The sequence below is a fragment of the Choloepus didactylus genome, chromosome 12 (genome assembly GCF_015220235.1).
Source record: "Choloepus didactylus isolate mChoDid1 chromosome 12, mChoDid1.pri, whole genome shotgun sequence".
In the NCBI taxonomy this organism is placed as follows: domain Eukaryota; kingdom Metazoa; phylum Chordata; class Mammalia; order Pilosa; family Megalonychidae; genus Choloepus; species Choloepus didactylus.
The window spans coordinates 96,134,344-96,152,744 of record NC_051318.1 but is presented as its reverse complement, the minus strand read 5'-3'; the positions used below and the strand labels follow the sequence as shown (position 1 = coordinate 96,152,744).

At 38.3% G+C, this 18,401-nt stretch overlaps 1 protein-coding gene across 1 annotated transcript in view; it reads left to right on the top strand.

The window, feature by feature from the left end:
* RB1 (RB transcriptional corepressor 1) overlaps positions 1 to 18,401 on the top strand; it is a 248,164-nt gene that overhangs the window by 123,972 nt on the left and 105,791 nt on the right. Inside the window, 1 exon segment of the mRNA XM_037799633.1 lies at positions 1,331 to 1,418. Coding sequence (XP_037655561.1) covers positions 1,331 to 1,418 — 88 coding nt within the window.

The following is an 18,401-nucleotide window of genomic DNA, read 5'->3' as shown; positions in this document are numbered from 1 at the left end:
ATTCTTAACCAGGGGTTCAACTTAGAATTTCCTGAGTTTTTTCAAAGTACACGTGCCTATACCCTGTTACCACAGACACAGTGAGTCAGATCTCTGCACTGGTCTGTTGTGGTAGTTCAGTTGAGAGAGGAAAAAATCTGAGCCAAGATGGTGGCAGTGTGAATGAAGGAACAAGAAGGAACAGTTTGACAAATATTTGATGAATTCGTATTAGAATATTGTTCTTTGTGTATTTATGTGATATGAAGAAGATATCTAGGGAGTCATTGGAGGGGGAGAGGGGTATTAAAGCCATAAAAATAGATGAAATTGCTTGAAGTGAAGAAGAAGGGTGGCTAAGGACTGAACCCTAAGGAATTCAAGGGTATTTAAGGACTAGATAGAAGAAGTCATGTTAAAGAGAATGAAAGATGTGGTTGGGGAGCCTGGAAAGTAAAGCCAAGAGAGGGAGGGACTTTCATGAAAGAGCAAGTGTTTAAGAGTGTCAGATGTTTCAATAAAGTCAAGTATGAGAATAAATGAAAAATGTCTTTTGGTTTTAGCAATTGGTCATTTGTGACCTTAGTCACTATGGCATAAGTACAGTGTGGAAGCCACATGGCAATATATTTGAACAGTGAGCAAGTGTAGATAGCAGTTTAGAGAGGCTTGGCTGAGAACACCAATCATGTTTTACTAATTAATATTTAAAGACCTTTTAAGCCTTAAACATTCTACAGTTCCTTCTATCCCAAAATTGGCACATTAATTTTTTTTTTGTACACCACACGTGCGTGCACACTTGCACACAATGAAATTATAGAATTAAAGAGATCTTAAGAAATAGTCTTTTATGCTTCAACAATGAAGACCTTTAAAATTATCCGGGACTTTGGTATGCTTTCTTGGAGATCTCTGCCAAGAACAGTTCTTTACTTGAGTTACTAAATACCTTCTTGTAATTATTTGAAAGTTATCAGTGTGTAATTGTAATAATGTTTTCTTGAAAGAATTTGATGCCAGTTCATGTATTTTCTCCTAAAAATAATATCAATTTGACCAATTAATGTTTTATTCATATAGTTGTATTAGTAAATTAACATATCAATTCTATAATATAAACTTATTGATTATAAACACATCTTTTTTTTAAAGATTGAAGTACAGTATAACTACTTACTAAAAACAGAAAACTGAGGGTTTTTCAGAGTCTTATTTCATGAAATTTCTGAAAGATACATGGGAGATAGTGAATTCAAAGATACGTTTAACTTGTGAGATAAATACATTTCTTTTTTGTTTTTGTCTTTTTCATTGCTTAATACTTCCTTTTTTTTTTTTCCCCCTCTAGGACCGTTATGAATACTATCCAACAATTAATGATGACTTTAAATTCGGCAAATGATCAACCGTCAGAAAATCTGATTTCCTATTTTAATGTAAGTCATATATAAAACATTATTTATAATAATATCTTGGTGAGGAAATTAAAAGCTAAAACACTAAATATTGATTTAAACACCTATCTCCCATGCAACATGTAAGTTGTCAATTATTTTATTTCTTGCTTCAATCTTTCCAAATTGGGTATTATTATTGTTGTTTTATTTAGTCAGTGTTATTCTTCAATTTAGTCATGTTAACCAGTTGCCTTGCTTACCAATCTTTCTTACAGTTTAGACCTCATTTCTGAGGTCACTTTCTTCTTCAAATACATCCTTTATTAATTCCTTTAGTAGAGGTGTTTGGAATGAACTTTACAGGATTTTTTTTGGTCTGAAAATAACTTTGCCCTTATTTTTGTAAGATAGTTTGGCTGAATATTTAAGTTTGGTATTTACTTTCTCTTAGAAGTTTGAAGATTGTTGCTGTTAAGAAGACTTCTGTCAATCTAGGTGTTGTTCCTTCATAGTTATTCTGTGTTTTCTCTCTTGCTACCTTTAAGATCTTTTCTTTGAATACAATGTTTTGCAATTTGAATAGGTGTGGATAACATTTTATTTATGCTGTTCCAAAAGTCAAATATAGAACATATTCCTAGAAGTCTAGTTTCTTTCTCATTCCCCTCCATCCTCTTCTTTCCCTTCCCATATATTGACCTATGTTGACCAATTTGTTTTTAATTTTTTTGGTTTATCCTCTTAATGTTTTTTCTTTGTATACACACATCACACATGATATTATGCTTATATATAAAGTGCATACTTTCCCCATCTTGCTACTTCACGGTACTACATTATGTTTGTATAACAGTTTTGTTCCCTCTTTATTAGAGAAGTTGTGGGTTTACAGAAAATCATGCATTTTAAATTGGGTTGTTTGCTTTTTGTTGTTAAGTTGAAGAATTTCTTTATATATACTGGTTAGTAATCATTTTTCAGATATGTGTTTTCCAAATATTTTCCTCCATTGTGTGTTTTCTTCCAGGTGCCAATTATCTGTTTTTTCTTTTGTTGCTTATGCTTTGGATAAAAGTCTAAGAAACCATTGCCTAACACAAGGCTTTCAAGATACTTCCTGTTGTTTTCTTCTGGGAGTTTGATGGTTCTAGCTCTTATATTTATGTCTTTGATCTATTTTGAGTTGATTTTTATATATGGCATGAGGTAGGGGTTCTCTTTTTTTTTTTTGCAAATGGTGATCAAGTTTTCCCAGCACCATTTGTTGAAGAGACTATTCTTTGCCAGTTGAGTGGTCTTTACAACCTTCTCAGAAATCAGTTGGCCAAGTTCCAGGGTTTCACTGGCTGAGCAGAGACTTCTACACCACATAGAGAGTACAGAGATGGAGAAGCAGAGAGCCTGCATTTAAGACCAGTGAGTGTTTGGCCCAGAATGCTGTCAGGGAATGGGCAGTTGGAGCCAGCTGGTGAGCGCAGAGGGGAGCAGCTTTCCACACCCTGGACACCCTCTTCAGCACTTGGCTGGGCTGATAACCCTTCAGTAGACCCATGACCAAGAGCTCCTGTGCCGGGGGCTGGCAGTTGGAGCAGTCAGATGAGTGCGGAAGGGAGCAGCTTTCCATGCCCTGTGCAGCCATGTTACCAGTTGTTGGGGAGAGAACCCATCACAGCCCTGCAGCTACCGAGCTGGGGATTGGCTGCCATGCATGGAGCAAGCAGCCTTCTAGGCCCCTTCTCTGCAGTTGGCTGGGGAGATACCATTCACAGTCCCGTGGCCAAGAGTTCCCTTGAGGGATTTCAGGATTTGGTGGATTTGTGACAGTATACACTCTTCCTCCACAGAAGCCCAAGGGTGTGCACAGCCTAGAGGCAAGGGCGCCACACAGCATTGCCTGGAGCCCTCCCCCAATCCCAGGGACTTGTGGGAGCACAGCAGACAGGGACTGTCGGGCATTTGAGCTGGAAGGTGAGATGCACAGCTCTGCAGTCCCAGAGTACTCCATCCACAGCCCCGGGAATGGCCAGGACCACTGTGTCCTGGAGTGGACTCCCTGCCAAACTGCACAGGGTGCATTGCCCACTGGGCTGGCAGTCCCCAGTGCACATGGAAAATTGGAGCACTGATTGGATTTCTACATGGCTTGGACCCTTACTCAGTGCATAGATGAAGTTGGGGGAGAACTGGTTCAAGGTAAGAGGTGGCTTAAGAGCGCCATTTGCTGGTAGGACAGGGAAAGTGCACCCAACCAAGCTGTAACTCTGCCAAATTATAGATAAATGTTGAAATAATCCTGCATGTCCTAAAAGAACCCTATCAAGATAAGCAAATGCCAAGAGGCCAAAAACTACAGAAAATTAGAGAGCACATGAAGAAACCAGAAGATATGGACAACACGAACATCCAAATTAAAAAGCCAGAAGGTACACAGATCTTGGAGCAATTAATCAAAGAAGTATGCACAAATCTCCAAAACAACATCAGTGTCATGGATAAGGATATAAAGGAATCAAGAAGACCCTAGAAGAGCATAAAGAATAATTTGCAGGAGTAAATTAAAAACATAGAGTGTCTTATGGAAATAAAACATTCTGTTGATCAAATTGAAAATATTTTTGAGACACGTAACAGCAGATTTGAAGAGGCATTAGAGAGGAGCTAAGGTGGCAGCATAGAGAGGAGTGGAAGACTGTTAGTCCCCCTGGAACAATTCATAAACAACCAAAAAACTAGTAAATAACCTGGAATAACTGCAGGGAGACAAACATGACTGTCCACTCATCACACACCAACCTGAATTGGGAGGAATGCTCGAGATCACAGCATAAAATCTGTAAGTAAAAACTGCCAACCCACACCAAGAGCTGAGAGCCGAGAGCCCCTCCCTCACAGAAGCTTTGCAGAGCTAGAGAGCAGCACTCTCTGAACAAGCAAGTGTACCTCAGCCCTGCTCCAACTGGGGTTTTAATGTTAACTGCTCAATACAGACAGCGAATCCCCAAAAAGCAGACAGAGGTTTTTGGTGATGACTGAACTTGGCACAGGCAGGAGACATATCTGTCTCAGGACGGGGAGCCCAGAGGATTGGGTGCTATCTCTGGCTGATGGGTGAATTTGGGGGCTTTCTGTCTCTCTCTCTCTCTCAACCTGGGCAGCTCAGTGGAGAGAGCCTCAGCCATTTTCAGCCCGCAGCGCTTTGCAGTTAAGAAAGCCTCAGCCATTTTAAAATCGCAGTATTCTGACCAGCAGTCAGAGAAACAAAGAACTTACTGATATGCAAATGACCTCTCTGAAGGGGGCATAGCTTCCCAAGAGGAAAGGGAGGGGCCCAGCTCTTCTACTATCTGCCTTACATTCTTACATTCAGAACCAGGGAACCAGACCCCAGAGCCTGGGGGACAAGAGCCACAGGCCACACCCCCTTACACCAGCCCATGACAGGCTGACAGGTGCCACCTGCTGGGCAGAAAAGCACAGGGTGTGTCAATCCTCTAAGACATACCATCAGGGAAACCAGGTACTGAATATTTTCTCCTTCTGTGACCTGAGCCTCTTCTCATCTGGGAAAACCTGATTGGGTGGCCTTGGAGGTCAGATGCCTAGACAACAGAAAACTACAACCTACACTAAGAAAAATGAAGTTATGGCCCAGTCAAAGGAACAAACATACACTTCAACTGAGGTACAGGAATTTAAACAACTAATGCTAAATCAATTCAAAAAGTTTAGAGAAGATATGGCAAAAGAGATAAAGGCTATAAAGAAAACACTGGGCGTACATAAGGCAGAATTCGAAAGTTCAAAAAAAAACAGCTAGCAGAATCTATGGAAATGAAAGGCACAACAAGACAAAAGACACAATGGAAACATACAACAGCAGATCTCAAGAGGCAGAAGAAAACACTCAGGAACTGGAGAACAAAACACCTGAAAGCCTACAAGCAAAGGAGCAGATGGAGAAAAGAATGAAAAAATATGAGCAATGTCTCCAGGAACTTAAGGAAGAAACGAAATACTAGAATGTACGTATTATTGGTGTCCCAGAAGAAGAGACGGGAAAAGGGGCAGAAGCAATAATAGAGGAAATAATCAATGAAAATTTCCCATCCCTTATGAAAAACATCAAATTACAGATCCAAGAAGCGCAGCGTACTCCAAACAGAATAGATTCTGAATAAGCCTATGCCAAGACACTTAATAATCAGATTATCAAACGTCAAAAACAAAGAGAGAATCCTGAAAGCAGCAAGAGAAAAGCAATCCATCACACACAAAGGAAACTTAATAAGACTCTGTGTGGATCTCTCAGCAGAAGCCATGGAGGCAAGAAGGAAGTGGTGTGATATATTTAAGATACTGAAAGAGAAAAATCACCCACCAAGAATCCTATCCAGCAAAACTGTCCTTCAAATATGAGGGAGAGCTCAAAATATTTTCCAACAAACAGACATTGAGAGACTTTGTAAACAAGACACCTGCCCTACAGAAAGAGGCATTGGAAAGAATTAGTGAACTAGAGGTGAGGGTGCTGGAATGCGAAAGCACAAAAGAACGAATGGTGAAAAAAATTGGAAAACTTGAAGTGGATCTCAGGGAAATGATGGACAACATGAAGCACACAAATATAAGAATCGTTGGTGTTCCAGAAGGTGAAGAGGAAAGGGCTAGGAATAGTATTCGAAGACACTGTTTGGGAAAACTTCCCAACCCTTCTAAATGGCTTAAATATGCAAATCACAGATACCCAGTGAACTCCAAATAGAATAAATCCAAATAAACTCACTCTGAGACATATTCTGATCAGACTGTCAAATGATGAGGAGAAGGAGAAAGTTCTGAAAGCAGAAAGAGACAAGTGATTCACCACATGCAAGGGAAACAACATAAGACTAAGTACTTACTGATTACTCAACGGGCACCATGGAGGTGAGGAGGCAGTGGTATAATGTATTTAAAATTCTGAAAGAGAAAAATTGCCAGCCAAGAATTCTTTAGCCAGCAAAGGTCTCCTTCAAAATTGAGGGAGAGCTTAAAATTTTCACAGAAAAGCAAATGCTGACAGAATTTGTTAACAAGAGACTTGCCCTACAAGAAAAATTAAAGGGAGCTCTACCAGCTGAGAAAAAAGACAGGAGAGAGAGACCTGGAGAAGGACACAGAACTGGAGAGTATTTGTAAGGGTAATTTAAAGGAAATAAAAATAGAGAGAAAAAATAGATATGACAACTAAAAACCAGAGGATAAGATGGATGATTCAAGAACTGCCTTCGCAGTAAAAACATTGAATGTGAATGGATTAAACTCCCCAATTAAAAGATATTGATTGGCAGAATGGATTTAAAAAATATGAACCATCAATATGCTGTTGACAAGAGACCCATCTTAGACCCAGAGACACAAAGAGATTGAAAGTGAAAGGATGGAAAAAATATTCCATGCAAGTTACAGCCAAAACTAAGCAGGGTTAGCAATACTAATTTCAGGTAAAATACACCTTAAAATCAAGGTTGTCATAAGAGACAAAGAACACTATATACTAATAAAAGGGACAATTCACCAAGAAGAAATAACAATCATAAATGTGTATTCACCCAATCAAGGTGCTCCAAAGTACATGAGACAAACATTGGCAAAACTGAAAGAAGCAATAGTTGTTTTGACAGTAATTGGAGGGGGGGCTTTAATACACCCCTCTCTCCTACAGATAGAACAACCAGACAGAGGACCAATAAGGAAATTGGGAACCTAAACAATCTAATAAATGAAATAGACTTAACAGACATATATAGAGCATTATATCCAAAAGTAGCAGGATGTACATTCTTCTCTAGTGCTTATGGAACTTTCTCCAATATACATCATATGCTGGAGCATAAAACAAGCCTCAATAAATTTTTAAAAAATTGAAATTATTCAAAGCACATTTTCTGACCACAGTGGAATGCAGCTAGATGTCAATAACCATCAAAAGTCTGGAACATTCACAAATATCTGGAGGTTAGACAACACACTCCTAAACAATCAGTGAGTCAAAGAATAAATTGTAAGAGAAATTGCTAAATATCTAGGGACAAATGAAAATGAGAACGCAAATTATCAAAACCTATGGGATGCAGTGAGATGAGGGGGAAATTTATACGTCTAAATGCATGTACTAAAAAGGAAGAAAGAGCTAAAATCAAAGAACTAATGGAACAACTGAAGAAGTTAGAGAATGATCAGCACACTAATCCTGATTAAGGAGAAGAAAAGAAATAACAAGGATTAGAGCAGAAAAAAATGAAATGGAGAACAAAAAAAAAAATAGAATCAACAATAAAACAAAAACAAAACACAACAAAAACAAAGAACAACAGAAAAGCAACAACAATAACAAATAAAAAAACCAATAGAATCAATAAGATTGACATACCTGTAGCTAGACTAAAAAAGTGAAAAAGAAAGAAGACCCAAATAAACACAAAAATAAATAAAGACAGGGCATTACAGTAGATCCCCCCAAAATTTTAAAAACCATAAGAGTATACTATGAGCAACTGTAGATCAAAAAGTAGACAATTGAGAGGAAATGGGTAATTTCCTGGAAACACATGAACAACCTAGACTGACCAGAGAAGAAATAGAAGACCTCAACAAACTAATCACAAGTAAAGTGATCCAATCATCAAAAAGCTTCCTACAAATAAAAGCCCAGGGACAGATGGCTTCCCAGGGGAATTTTCCAAACATTCTAAAAAGGACAGACTCCATTTCTACTCAAACTCCTTCAAAAAAGTTAAAGAAAATGGAACACTACCTAACTCATTTTATGAAGCCATCATCACTACAAAACCCAGATAAAGATACTACAAGAAAGGAAAACTACAGGCCAATCTCCCTTATGAATATAGATGCAAAAATTCTAAAGAAAATACTTGCAAATTGAATCCAAAGACACATTAAAAAAAATCATACACCATGACCAAGTTGGGTTCATTCCAGGCATGCTAGGGTGGTTCAACGTAAGAAAATCAATTGATGTAATACAACACATTAACAAATCAAAAGGGAAAAATCAAATGATCATTTCAATAGATACTGAAGAAGCATTCGACAAAATTCAGCATCCTTGTTTGATAAAAACACTTCAAAAGGTAGGAATTGAAGAAACATTCCTCAATATGATAAAGGGCATATGAAAAGCCCACAGCCAGCATAGTATTCAATGGTGAGTGACTGAAAGCCTTCCCTCTAAGATCAGGAATGAGACAAGGATGCCCACTGTCACCACTGTTATTCAACATTGTGCTGGAAGTTCTAGCCAGAGCAATCTGTCAAGACAGAGAAATAAAAGGCACCCAAATTGGAAAGGTAGAAGTAAAATTGTCATTATTTGCAGCTGATATGATCTTGTATTTAGAAAATCCTGAGAAATCGACAACACAGCTACTTGAACTAATATACAAATTCAGCGAAGTGGTGGGATACAAGATTAATGCTCATAAGTCAGTAATGTTCCTATACACTAGAAATGACCTAACTGAAGAGACAGCTCAAGAAAAAGATTCCATTCTCAATAGCAACTAAAAAAATCAAGTACCTAGAAATAAACATAACCAAGGATGTTAAAGACATCTAGACAGAAAATTACATAACTTTACTAAAAGAAATAAAAGTGGACCTAAAGAGATGGAAAGACATTCTGTGTTCGTGGCTGGGAAAGCTAAATGTCGTTATGTCGGTCCTACCAAAACTGATTTACAGGTTCAATGCAATTCCAATCCAGATTCCAACAACCTACTTTGCAGACTTGGAAAAGCTAATTATCAAATTTACTTGGAAGGGATAGGGGCCTCAAATTGCTAAAAACATTCTAAAAAAGCAAAACAAAGTGGGAGGACTTACACTTCCAGGTTTGAAGACTACTGTAAAGCCACAGTAGGCAAAACAGCTTGGTATTGGCAAAAGATAGACATATTGATCAATGGAATCTAATTAAGAATTCAGAGATAGACCCCCAGATCTACAGTTGACTGATCTTTGATAAGGCCCCCAAATCCACTGAACTGGGACAGAACAGTCTCTTCAACAAATGGGGCTGGGAGAACTGCATATCTATATCCAGAAGAATGAAAGAGGACCCCTACCTCACATCCTGTATAAAAATTAACTCAAAGAGGAACAAAGACCTCAATATAAGAGACAGTACCAAGAAAGTCCTAGAAATAATGTAGCGAAACATCTTGAAGACCTAGTTTTAGGAGGTGGTTTCTTAGACCTTACATCCAAAGCATAAGCAATGAAAGAAAAAAATAGATAAATGGCAATTCCTCAAAATCAAAAGCTCCTGTACCTCAAAGGCATTTGCAAAAAAGGTGAAGAGGCAGCCAACACAATGGAGAAAATATTTGGAAACCATGTATCTGATAAGAGACTGATGTCTTGCATATATAAAGAAACCCTACAACTCAGTGACAGTAGTACAAACAGCCCAATTATAAAATGGGCAAAAGATATGAAAAGACGTATCTCTGAAGAGGAAATACACATGGCTAAAAAACACATGAAAAAATATTCATCTTCACTACCTATTAGGGAAATGCAAATCAGAACCACAGTGAGATATGTCACACCAATAAGAATGGCTGCCTTTAAACAAATGGGAAATGGCAAATGCTGGAGAGGATGTGGAGAAATTAGAACTCTTATTCATTGCTAGTGGGACTGTATAATGGTGCAGCCACTCTGGAGGACAGTTTGGCATTTTCTCAGAAAACTAGATATCGAGTTATCCTGTGATCTAGCAATTTCACTTCTTGGTATATACCTGGATCTGAAAGCAGTGACATGAACAGATATTTGCAACACCGATGTTCATGGCTGCATTGTTCACAATTGCCAAGAGATGGAAATAATCCAAACGTCCTTCAACAGATGAGTGGATAAACAAGTGTGGTATATACGTATGATGGAATACTATGCAGCAGTAAGAAGGAATGAGGTCATAAAACATATGACAGCATGGATGAACCTTGAAGATGTAATGCTGAATGAAATAAGACAGACACAAAAGGAGAGATATTATATGTTACGACTAATGTGAACTCCATGAAAAATGTAAAATGTGTCACATAAAGTAAAATATAGGGGACCTAGTGATAGAAGCTAGTGAAGGGGGAATGATAATCTAATATGTACAGATATATATAATGAGGATGAACTTAATGGTATGGGAATGGTCAGGTGTGAGTATGGTTTGTTAATGGGATTATAAGTATCAGTGATGCATTGAAGGTGAACATGTTCGTAAATGGTTGTTAAAGGCATGTAACCCACAGAGTAGCGCCACATACCTAAATAAGTGTTAGCATGATATAGTTATAAGTTATGACACTGGTGCAGAGAGTTAACAACAGAGTGGTATATGGGAAAACTACCCATTACGTACTATAGACTATATTTAATAGGAGTATCTTACCAACACTACACTAATACTATGGGTAAATAATTAGCAGCTGATACGAGCTCTGGGATGTTTTGGTAATTGTTTAAAGCTGAGAATAATGATTGTACAACTAAATGAAGTTAATATAAGAAACTGTTTATCTGGGAATAGAATATATATTAAGTGAAATTAGAAACCCTCTACTTAATAAATCAGGCGCTCGACTTGTGGCTTCCTCTTGTGAAACCTGGGGCTGTTAATGGGAGGCTAAGCTTTCCTATAATTATGCCTAAAAGGCACCTCCAGGGAACCTCTGTTGTTGTTCAGATATGGCTTTTCTCTCTCTAAGCCCAACTCGGCAAATAAATTCATTAATCTCCCCACCACGAGGGACATGACTCCCAGGAGTATGAATCTCCCTGGCGACATGGGACTTGACTCCCATGAATGAACCTGGCCCTGTTAGTGAGGGTTTTAAAATGCCTACTTGACCAAAAGAGGGAAAAAGAAAGTTAACAAGCTGAGGTCCCAATGGCTCAGAGATCCCAAATAGAGTCAAGAGGCTATCATGGAGGTTTCTGTTATGCAAGCTCCAACTAGACATCCCAAGTGGCCACAATATGCCATGCCCTTACCAAAAGTAGTCCCCAAATACTTAGGTCCCTACCTGAGATTCTATAAAAGATTCGCTCACTAAGTTTTATCTCTCAGAAACTTAAATCTACCATAGTGTTCCTATGCCTGACAAGTCCTAAAACCCAGAGGCAACAGCCTCTTAAAGAACAACAATCAGATGCAGCCCCCTTCCCCATACTCTCGACACGCATTCACTATGAACAAGCTAACGTGCTCGCTGCCTAGATGCCCCTGAAGATGGAGAAAGAGATTAAGTGAGAGGGAGGGGTAGCAACAAACAAGATAAGATTTAACAAAGGTTTGTAAATACTGAAACTTTATATAAATATATATGTAATTTAGATGTTAGGGTGTTGGAATAGCTGGAATGAGAGGTAAATGTCATGGTGGAACTGTAACCTATAATATTCTTTGAAATTTGTTCTATAGCTACTCACTGAATTGTGCTTTGAAAGTCTTCACCTTTCTGTATATACCCTATATTTCATAATAAGGAAAGAAGTGAAACTGTAGAACTGTAACCCATAACAGTTTTTGAAGTTACCTATATAAGTCCTTGTTGAGCTGTATATCGAAAGTTAACACTTTTCTGTATGTATGTTATATTTTACAATAATGGAAATAGTTGAAATTGTGGGACTGTGACCCACGACATTCTTTGAAATGTGCTAACTACTTGTTTAATCATTCTTTGAAAGTCATCACTGTTATGTATATATGTTAAAGTTCACATTTTAAAAATGCATTAAAAAATCAGTTGGCTGTAAATATGAAGATTGATTTCTCAGCTCTCAATTCTATCCCATTGGTCTGTATGTCCATCCTTGTTCTATTACCATGCTGTTTTGATTACTGTAGCCTTATAACGTGTTTTAAGATCAGGAAGCGCCGATTCTCCAACTTCATTCTTCTATTCCAAGAATACTTTATCTATTTGGGGCCCCGTACCCTTCCATATAAATTTGATAATTGGCTTTTCCATTTCTGGAAAAAAAAAAGGTGTTGGAATTTTCAATGAGATTACATTGAATCTACAAATGCTTTAGGTAGCATTGACATCTTAATAATATTTAGTCTTGCAATCCATAAATATGGAATATCCTTCCATTTTGTTAGGTCTTATTTTATTTCTTTTAGCATTGTTTTGTAGTGTTCTGTGTCCAAGTCCTTTACATCCTTGGTTAGATTTATTCCTAGATATTTGATTCTTTTTGTTGCTGCTGTGAATGGAATTTTTTTCTTGATTTCTTTTTCTGATTGTTCATTGCTTGTGTGTAGAAATGCTGCTGATTTTTGCATGTTGATCTTGTACCCTACCACTTTGCTGAATTTGTTTGTTAGCTTTAGGACCTACATTGTGGGTTTTTCAGGATTTTCTGTATATAGGATCATATCATTTGTAAATAGGGAAAGTTTTACTTCTTTATTTCCAATTTGGATGCTTTTTATTTCTTTTTCTTGCTTAATTGTTCTGACAAGATCTTATAGTACAATGTCGAATGACAGTGGTGATGGGGCATACTTGTCTTGTTCCTGGAATTAGAGGGAAAACTTTCAGTCTTTCACCATTAAGTAGGATGTTAGCTGTGGGCTTTTCATATACACCTTTTATTATATTCAGGAAGTTTCCCTTTATTCCTAGAGATCTGAGTGTTTTTATCCAGAAAGGGTGCTAGATTTTGTCAAAGGTCTTTTCTGTGTCATTTGAGATGATCATGTGGTTATTTTCCTTCGTTCTGTCAATGTATATTACATTAATTGATTTTCTTATGTTGAACTAACCTTGCATACCAGGGGTAAATCCCTCTAGATAATGGATTATAATTCTTTTATTATGCTGTTGGATTCTGTTTCCTACTATTATGTTGAGGATTTTTGCTTCTATAGTCAAAGAGACATTGCTCTGTAGTTTGCTTTCCTTAAGGTATCTTCATCCAGGTTTGGTATGAGGGTGATGTTGGGCTTGTAGAGTGGAGGGAGTGTTCTCTCCTCTTTGATTTTTTGGAAGAGTTTGAGTAGATTTGAACTTAAATTTTCTTGGAATGTTTGGTAGAATTCCCCTGTGAAACCTTCTGGTCCTGGACTTGTCTTTGTTGGGAAGTTTTTTACTTATTCATTCTCTACTAGTAAATGTCCCCCTTTTAATTTTGGTTTTCTTTATTTGTATCCTGTTCTTTTTTCTTTTGTCAGTCTACTTAAAGATTTGTCAGTTTTGTTGATCTTTTCACAAAGAATTAACTTTTGGTTTTGTTGATATTCTCAGTTGTTTGTTATCTATTTTATTTGTCTCTGCTCTACTTTTTATTTCCTTCCTTCAGCTTGATTTGGATTTAATTTCCTCTTCTTTGTCTAGTTCTTTCAGTTTTGTGTTAGGTTTCTGATTTGAAGTCTTTCTTCTTTTTTTAATGTAAACACTTAGAGGTATAAATTTCTCTCTCAGCACTGCTCTTCCAGTTTGCTAAAGCTTGCCACTATGCAAAATACCAGAAATGGATTGGCTTTTATAAAGGAGATTTATTAGGTTACAGATTTACAGTTCTAAGGCATAAAAGTGTCCAAACTAAAGCATCAACAAGAGGTTACCTTCCCTGAGGAAATGCCAATGACGTCCAGAGCAGCTCTGTCAGCTGGGAAGACGTGTGGCTGGAGTCTGCTGGTCCTTTGCCCCTGGTTCTGGTTTCAAAATGGCTTTCTCCAAAATGGGCTTCTGTCTCTCATAGCTTCTCTCTCACAGTTCCTGTGAATCATTACTTGTTCTCCCAGGGAGTTTCTCTCTAAGTGTCTGGGGGTCCTCTCTTAGCTGGGGAAAATTCTGGGCTTCATCTCTTAGCTTAGCATCTCCAGACATCTTTCTGTCTGCATCTTCAAGTGTCTCCAAGCATCTGGGTCTGTGTGGGCTCTCAGCTCTCTTAAGGACTCCTGTGATCTTTTTAAGATCCACCCTGAATGGGCAGGGTCACATCTCCATGGAAATAGTCTAATCAAAGTTCTCACCCACAGTTGGGTAGGTCACATTTCCATGGAAACAACCTAATCATAAGGTCCCACCCATAATAAGTCTGCCTCCACAAGATTGCATTAAAGAACATAGTCTTTCCTGGGATACATAACAGTTTCAAACTAGCACAGCTGCCGTCACTGTATCCCATAAGTTTTGCTATGTTGTTTTTCATTTTCATTCACCTCAAGAAATTTTCTAATTTTGCTTCTGTTTTCCTCTTTAACCCATTGGTTGTTTAAGAGTTGTTTAAGAGTTGTTCAATTTCCACATATTTATGAATTTTCCCTTTTTTCTTCTGTTGCATGATTTCAATATTTTTTAGTTTATTGAGGCTTGTTATGTTACCTAGCGTGTGGTCTATCCTGGAAACTGATACATGTTTACTCGAGAAGAATGTGTATTCTGTTTTCATTGGGTACAGTGTTCTATATATGACTGTTAGGTCTAGTTGGTTTAGTGTATCATTCAAGTCCTGTACTTCCTTATTAATCTTCTGACTAGATGTTCTGTCCGTTATTAAGAGTGGTGTGTTAAGTCTCCTACAATTATTATAGAACCATCAGTTTCTCCCTTAAAATCTGTCAGTATTTGCTTCATATATTTGGGAGCTTTGCTGTTAGATACATACATATTTATAATTGTTATATTCCTGTTGAATAGTTCCCTTTATCAGTACATAATGACCATCTTTGTCCCTCCTAACTGGTTTTTTATTTAAAGCCTGTTTTATCTAAAATTAGTGTAGCCAACCCAGCTCTCTCTGTAACTTCTTGCATGGTATATTTTTCCCCATCTTTCACTGTCACCCTACTTATATCTTTGACTTTAGTCCTCATTTTTCTATTCATCTGCCAATATACTGTGTAAAGGGAGTGGGAGCCACAGAGTTTTCACAATCACATGATCACACAGTGTAAGCTATATAGTTATATAATCGTATTCAAGAATAAAGGCTACTGGTTGCAGTTCAACAGTTTCAGGTATTTTTTCTAGCTATTCCAAATACACTAAAAACTAAAAAGGGATATCTATATAATACGTAAGAATAACCTCCAGAAGGACCTTTCGACTCTATTTGAGATCTCTCAGCCAGTGAAACTTTATTTTATTTCATTTCTCTTCCCTTTTGGTCCAAGAAGGCTTTCTCAATTCCACTATACCAGGGCCAAGCTCGTCCCCACAAGTCATGTCCCATGTTGCCAGGGAGATTTACACCCCTGGGCGTCATGTTCCACATAGGGAGGAAGGCAATGAGTTTACCTGCAGAGTTGGCTTAGAGAGAGAGGCTACATCTGATCAACAAAAAAGGTTCTCTGGGGGTGACTCTTAGGCACAATTTTAAGAAGGCTTAGCCTCTCCTTTGCAGTAACAAACTTCATAAGGGCAAGCCCCAAGATCGAGGGCCCAACCTTCTAAATTGGTTGTCCCCAATGCTTGTGAGAATATCCTTAATTCCCCAGGTGGGGAAACTTAATATTTCCACATATTCCCCCAGACCCCCAAGGGGACTTTGCAAATATATTTTTATTCTCTGCCCAAACTACTCTGGGATGTATTGGGGCTTCATGCTAATCTGTAGAAACCACCAGATTTCACTCCCTATTCAGTGTTCCATGTAATTATGCTGTTTGAGTGAACGAACCATACAAGTTAAATTATATAGTATGTTACAGAAAATATAGATTTTGCACCTAATAAACATCTCTTCCCTTGGTCTCACACGGAAGTTGAAATTTTAAAAAACACCACCACTATCGTCCTTTACCCTTTGGTCTGATTTACCTTAGTCCTAACCAAGTCCGTTTCGTTCGTATCTCTAATTGAAGTCTGATCTCTTTTTTCAGATTTCTTAACATATGCTGTATAGGGTAATGCTGACATTCATAGCTGCCAGACTCTGGCTCTGAGTATCAGATGATGCTCAGAATTCCATGGACTGACCAGGTTATACACAAAGAGCTCAGCATCTCAGAATTTAGAGATAACTGTTACAACTCGGGAATAGATGTAACTGCTATAAGAGCTTACAATATAGGATTTTACAATAAGCCTTCCCCTGATTACCGGTATTCTCTGACTCAGTTCTCAGAGTTTGCACATTATAGTTAGCCATGTTATTGAGGCATTATAATGTTTTTCTTTCCATTTCTGGTTTATTTCACTCAACATGCTGTCCTCAATGTCCATTCACCTCACAACTTCACTCCTTCATGTAGCAGCTTGATGCTCCATTGTATGTATACACTACCGTTTGCCGTTCCGTTCGTCAGTCAGTGTGCCATTAGGCCATCTCCATCCACTGCAGATCATGTATATTGACACGATAAACTCCACTGTGCAAATGTCCATTCGTGTCCCTCTTTTCAGTTCTTCCAAGTATATACCCAGTAACTGAGTTGCAGGACTATATGGTAACCCCATGCTTAGCTTGCTGTGGAACCACCACACTGCCTTCCAGATGGGCTGCACAATGCTACTTCCCCACCAACAGTGATTAGGTACCTCCCTTTCTCCACATTTTCTCCAGCACTTGTATCCCCGTTTATTTTTCAGATGGTTTTATTCATATGCCATACATTCCATCCTAAGCAAACAATCTGGTTCCCTGTATAATCACACAGTTATGCATTCACCACCACTATCTATATAAGGACATTTCCATTTCTTCCACAAAGAAAGAGTAAGAGGTGGAAAAAGTAAAAAGAAAAACGAAAAAAAAAAAAAAAATGACAAAAGTAACAAAAAAATAAAATTAAAATAAAATGCAATAAAAAAATCAGACACCACCATACACCTCCCTTATATCCCCCTCTTATAGACATTTAGCTTTGGTATATTGCCTTTGTTACAATTAATTTGTTCATAGGATTTTGGTTTCCCCTCTGTTTCCCAGGAGACAAATCTCTCTCTCCCTGGTATCTGAAGCCGGCAGTCCTTTGTCTCATACTGTCTGCCTCTATAGTTTGTACACTCCTTTCATTGTCTCAAGCTGCTTTTGCCTGGAGGGCACATTCCGGAGGCAGGTTATCTGAGGGGGTACTTTTCTGATTCAGTTTTTCCTAGGCAAAACAGGGCCAAGGAGGCACAGAACGCTTCCAGTGTGTCCTGTGGAGGGGTCAGAAAGGCACAAAAAGTTTCTCTGTCTCCCCAAAACTGAGTTTTCCTGGCCTGCTCAGCAAATGCAACACTTCAGCCAACTTTCCCCCGCTGTCCTGAGGAAGCCCTGTGTCTTTACATCTCCACTGCCTACCCCCTGTATGGGAAGAGTGGAAACAATGGCTGCTGCCACCTTTGCGTGGATCAGGTTTGAAACATTGGCGGTTGCTGCCTTTGTCTGCCTCAGAGCCAGGACATAGGGATCTGAATTCGCTAATCAAAAGCCGTGATCATTAATTGGCTGTGCACACCCTTGTTCTTGGGAAAGAAGATTATCATGTCCCTTTCTGTTAGCAGTAGCTAGACAGGGCCTGGACCTTGAGGAAGACTGCTCTGAGAGTGGGGGGTGAGTGCTGGTAGCCTCTGCGGGGAGAGAGAAATTTATAGTTCTTTACCGTACTTGATCAGCCTCCAGGTCTTCCCTGGATGCTGTACAGTGTTCCCTGGCCTCTGGTGTTTCAAAATAGTTGCTTCAGACAGTCCCCGGCTGTTTAATAGTCGTTTTGATGGGAGGAATGAGTCCCAGAGCTCCCTAACCCTCCATCTTCCCCAGAAGTGTATCATAGATTTTTCAACCAGTCTCCTGTTCATGGATGTTTGTATGTTTTTAAAGATTTTTGCTGTTATTAATATGATAACTAGTTCTACAGAGAATAGATTGTGTTCCCTTTTCTTTCTTTTTCCTAGTGTGTCTTAAAAATGAATTCCTAAATAAAGTGTGTATCTGGGTAAAAGGATAAATGCTTACGTTCTTTTGCTAGATACTACCAAATTCTCTTAATTAGTCTTACACCATTTTGTATAA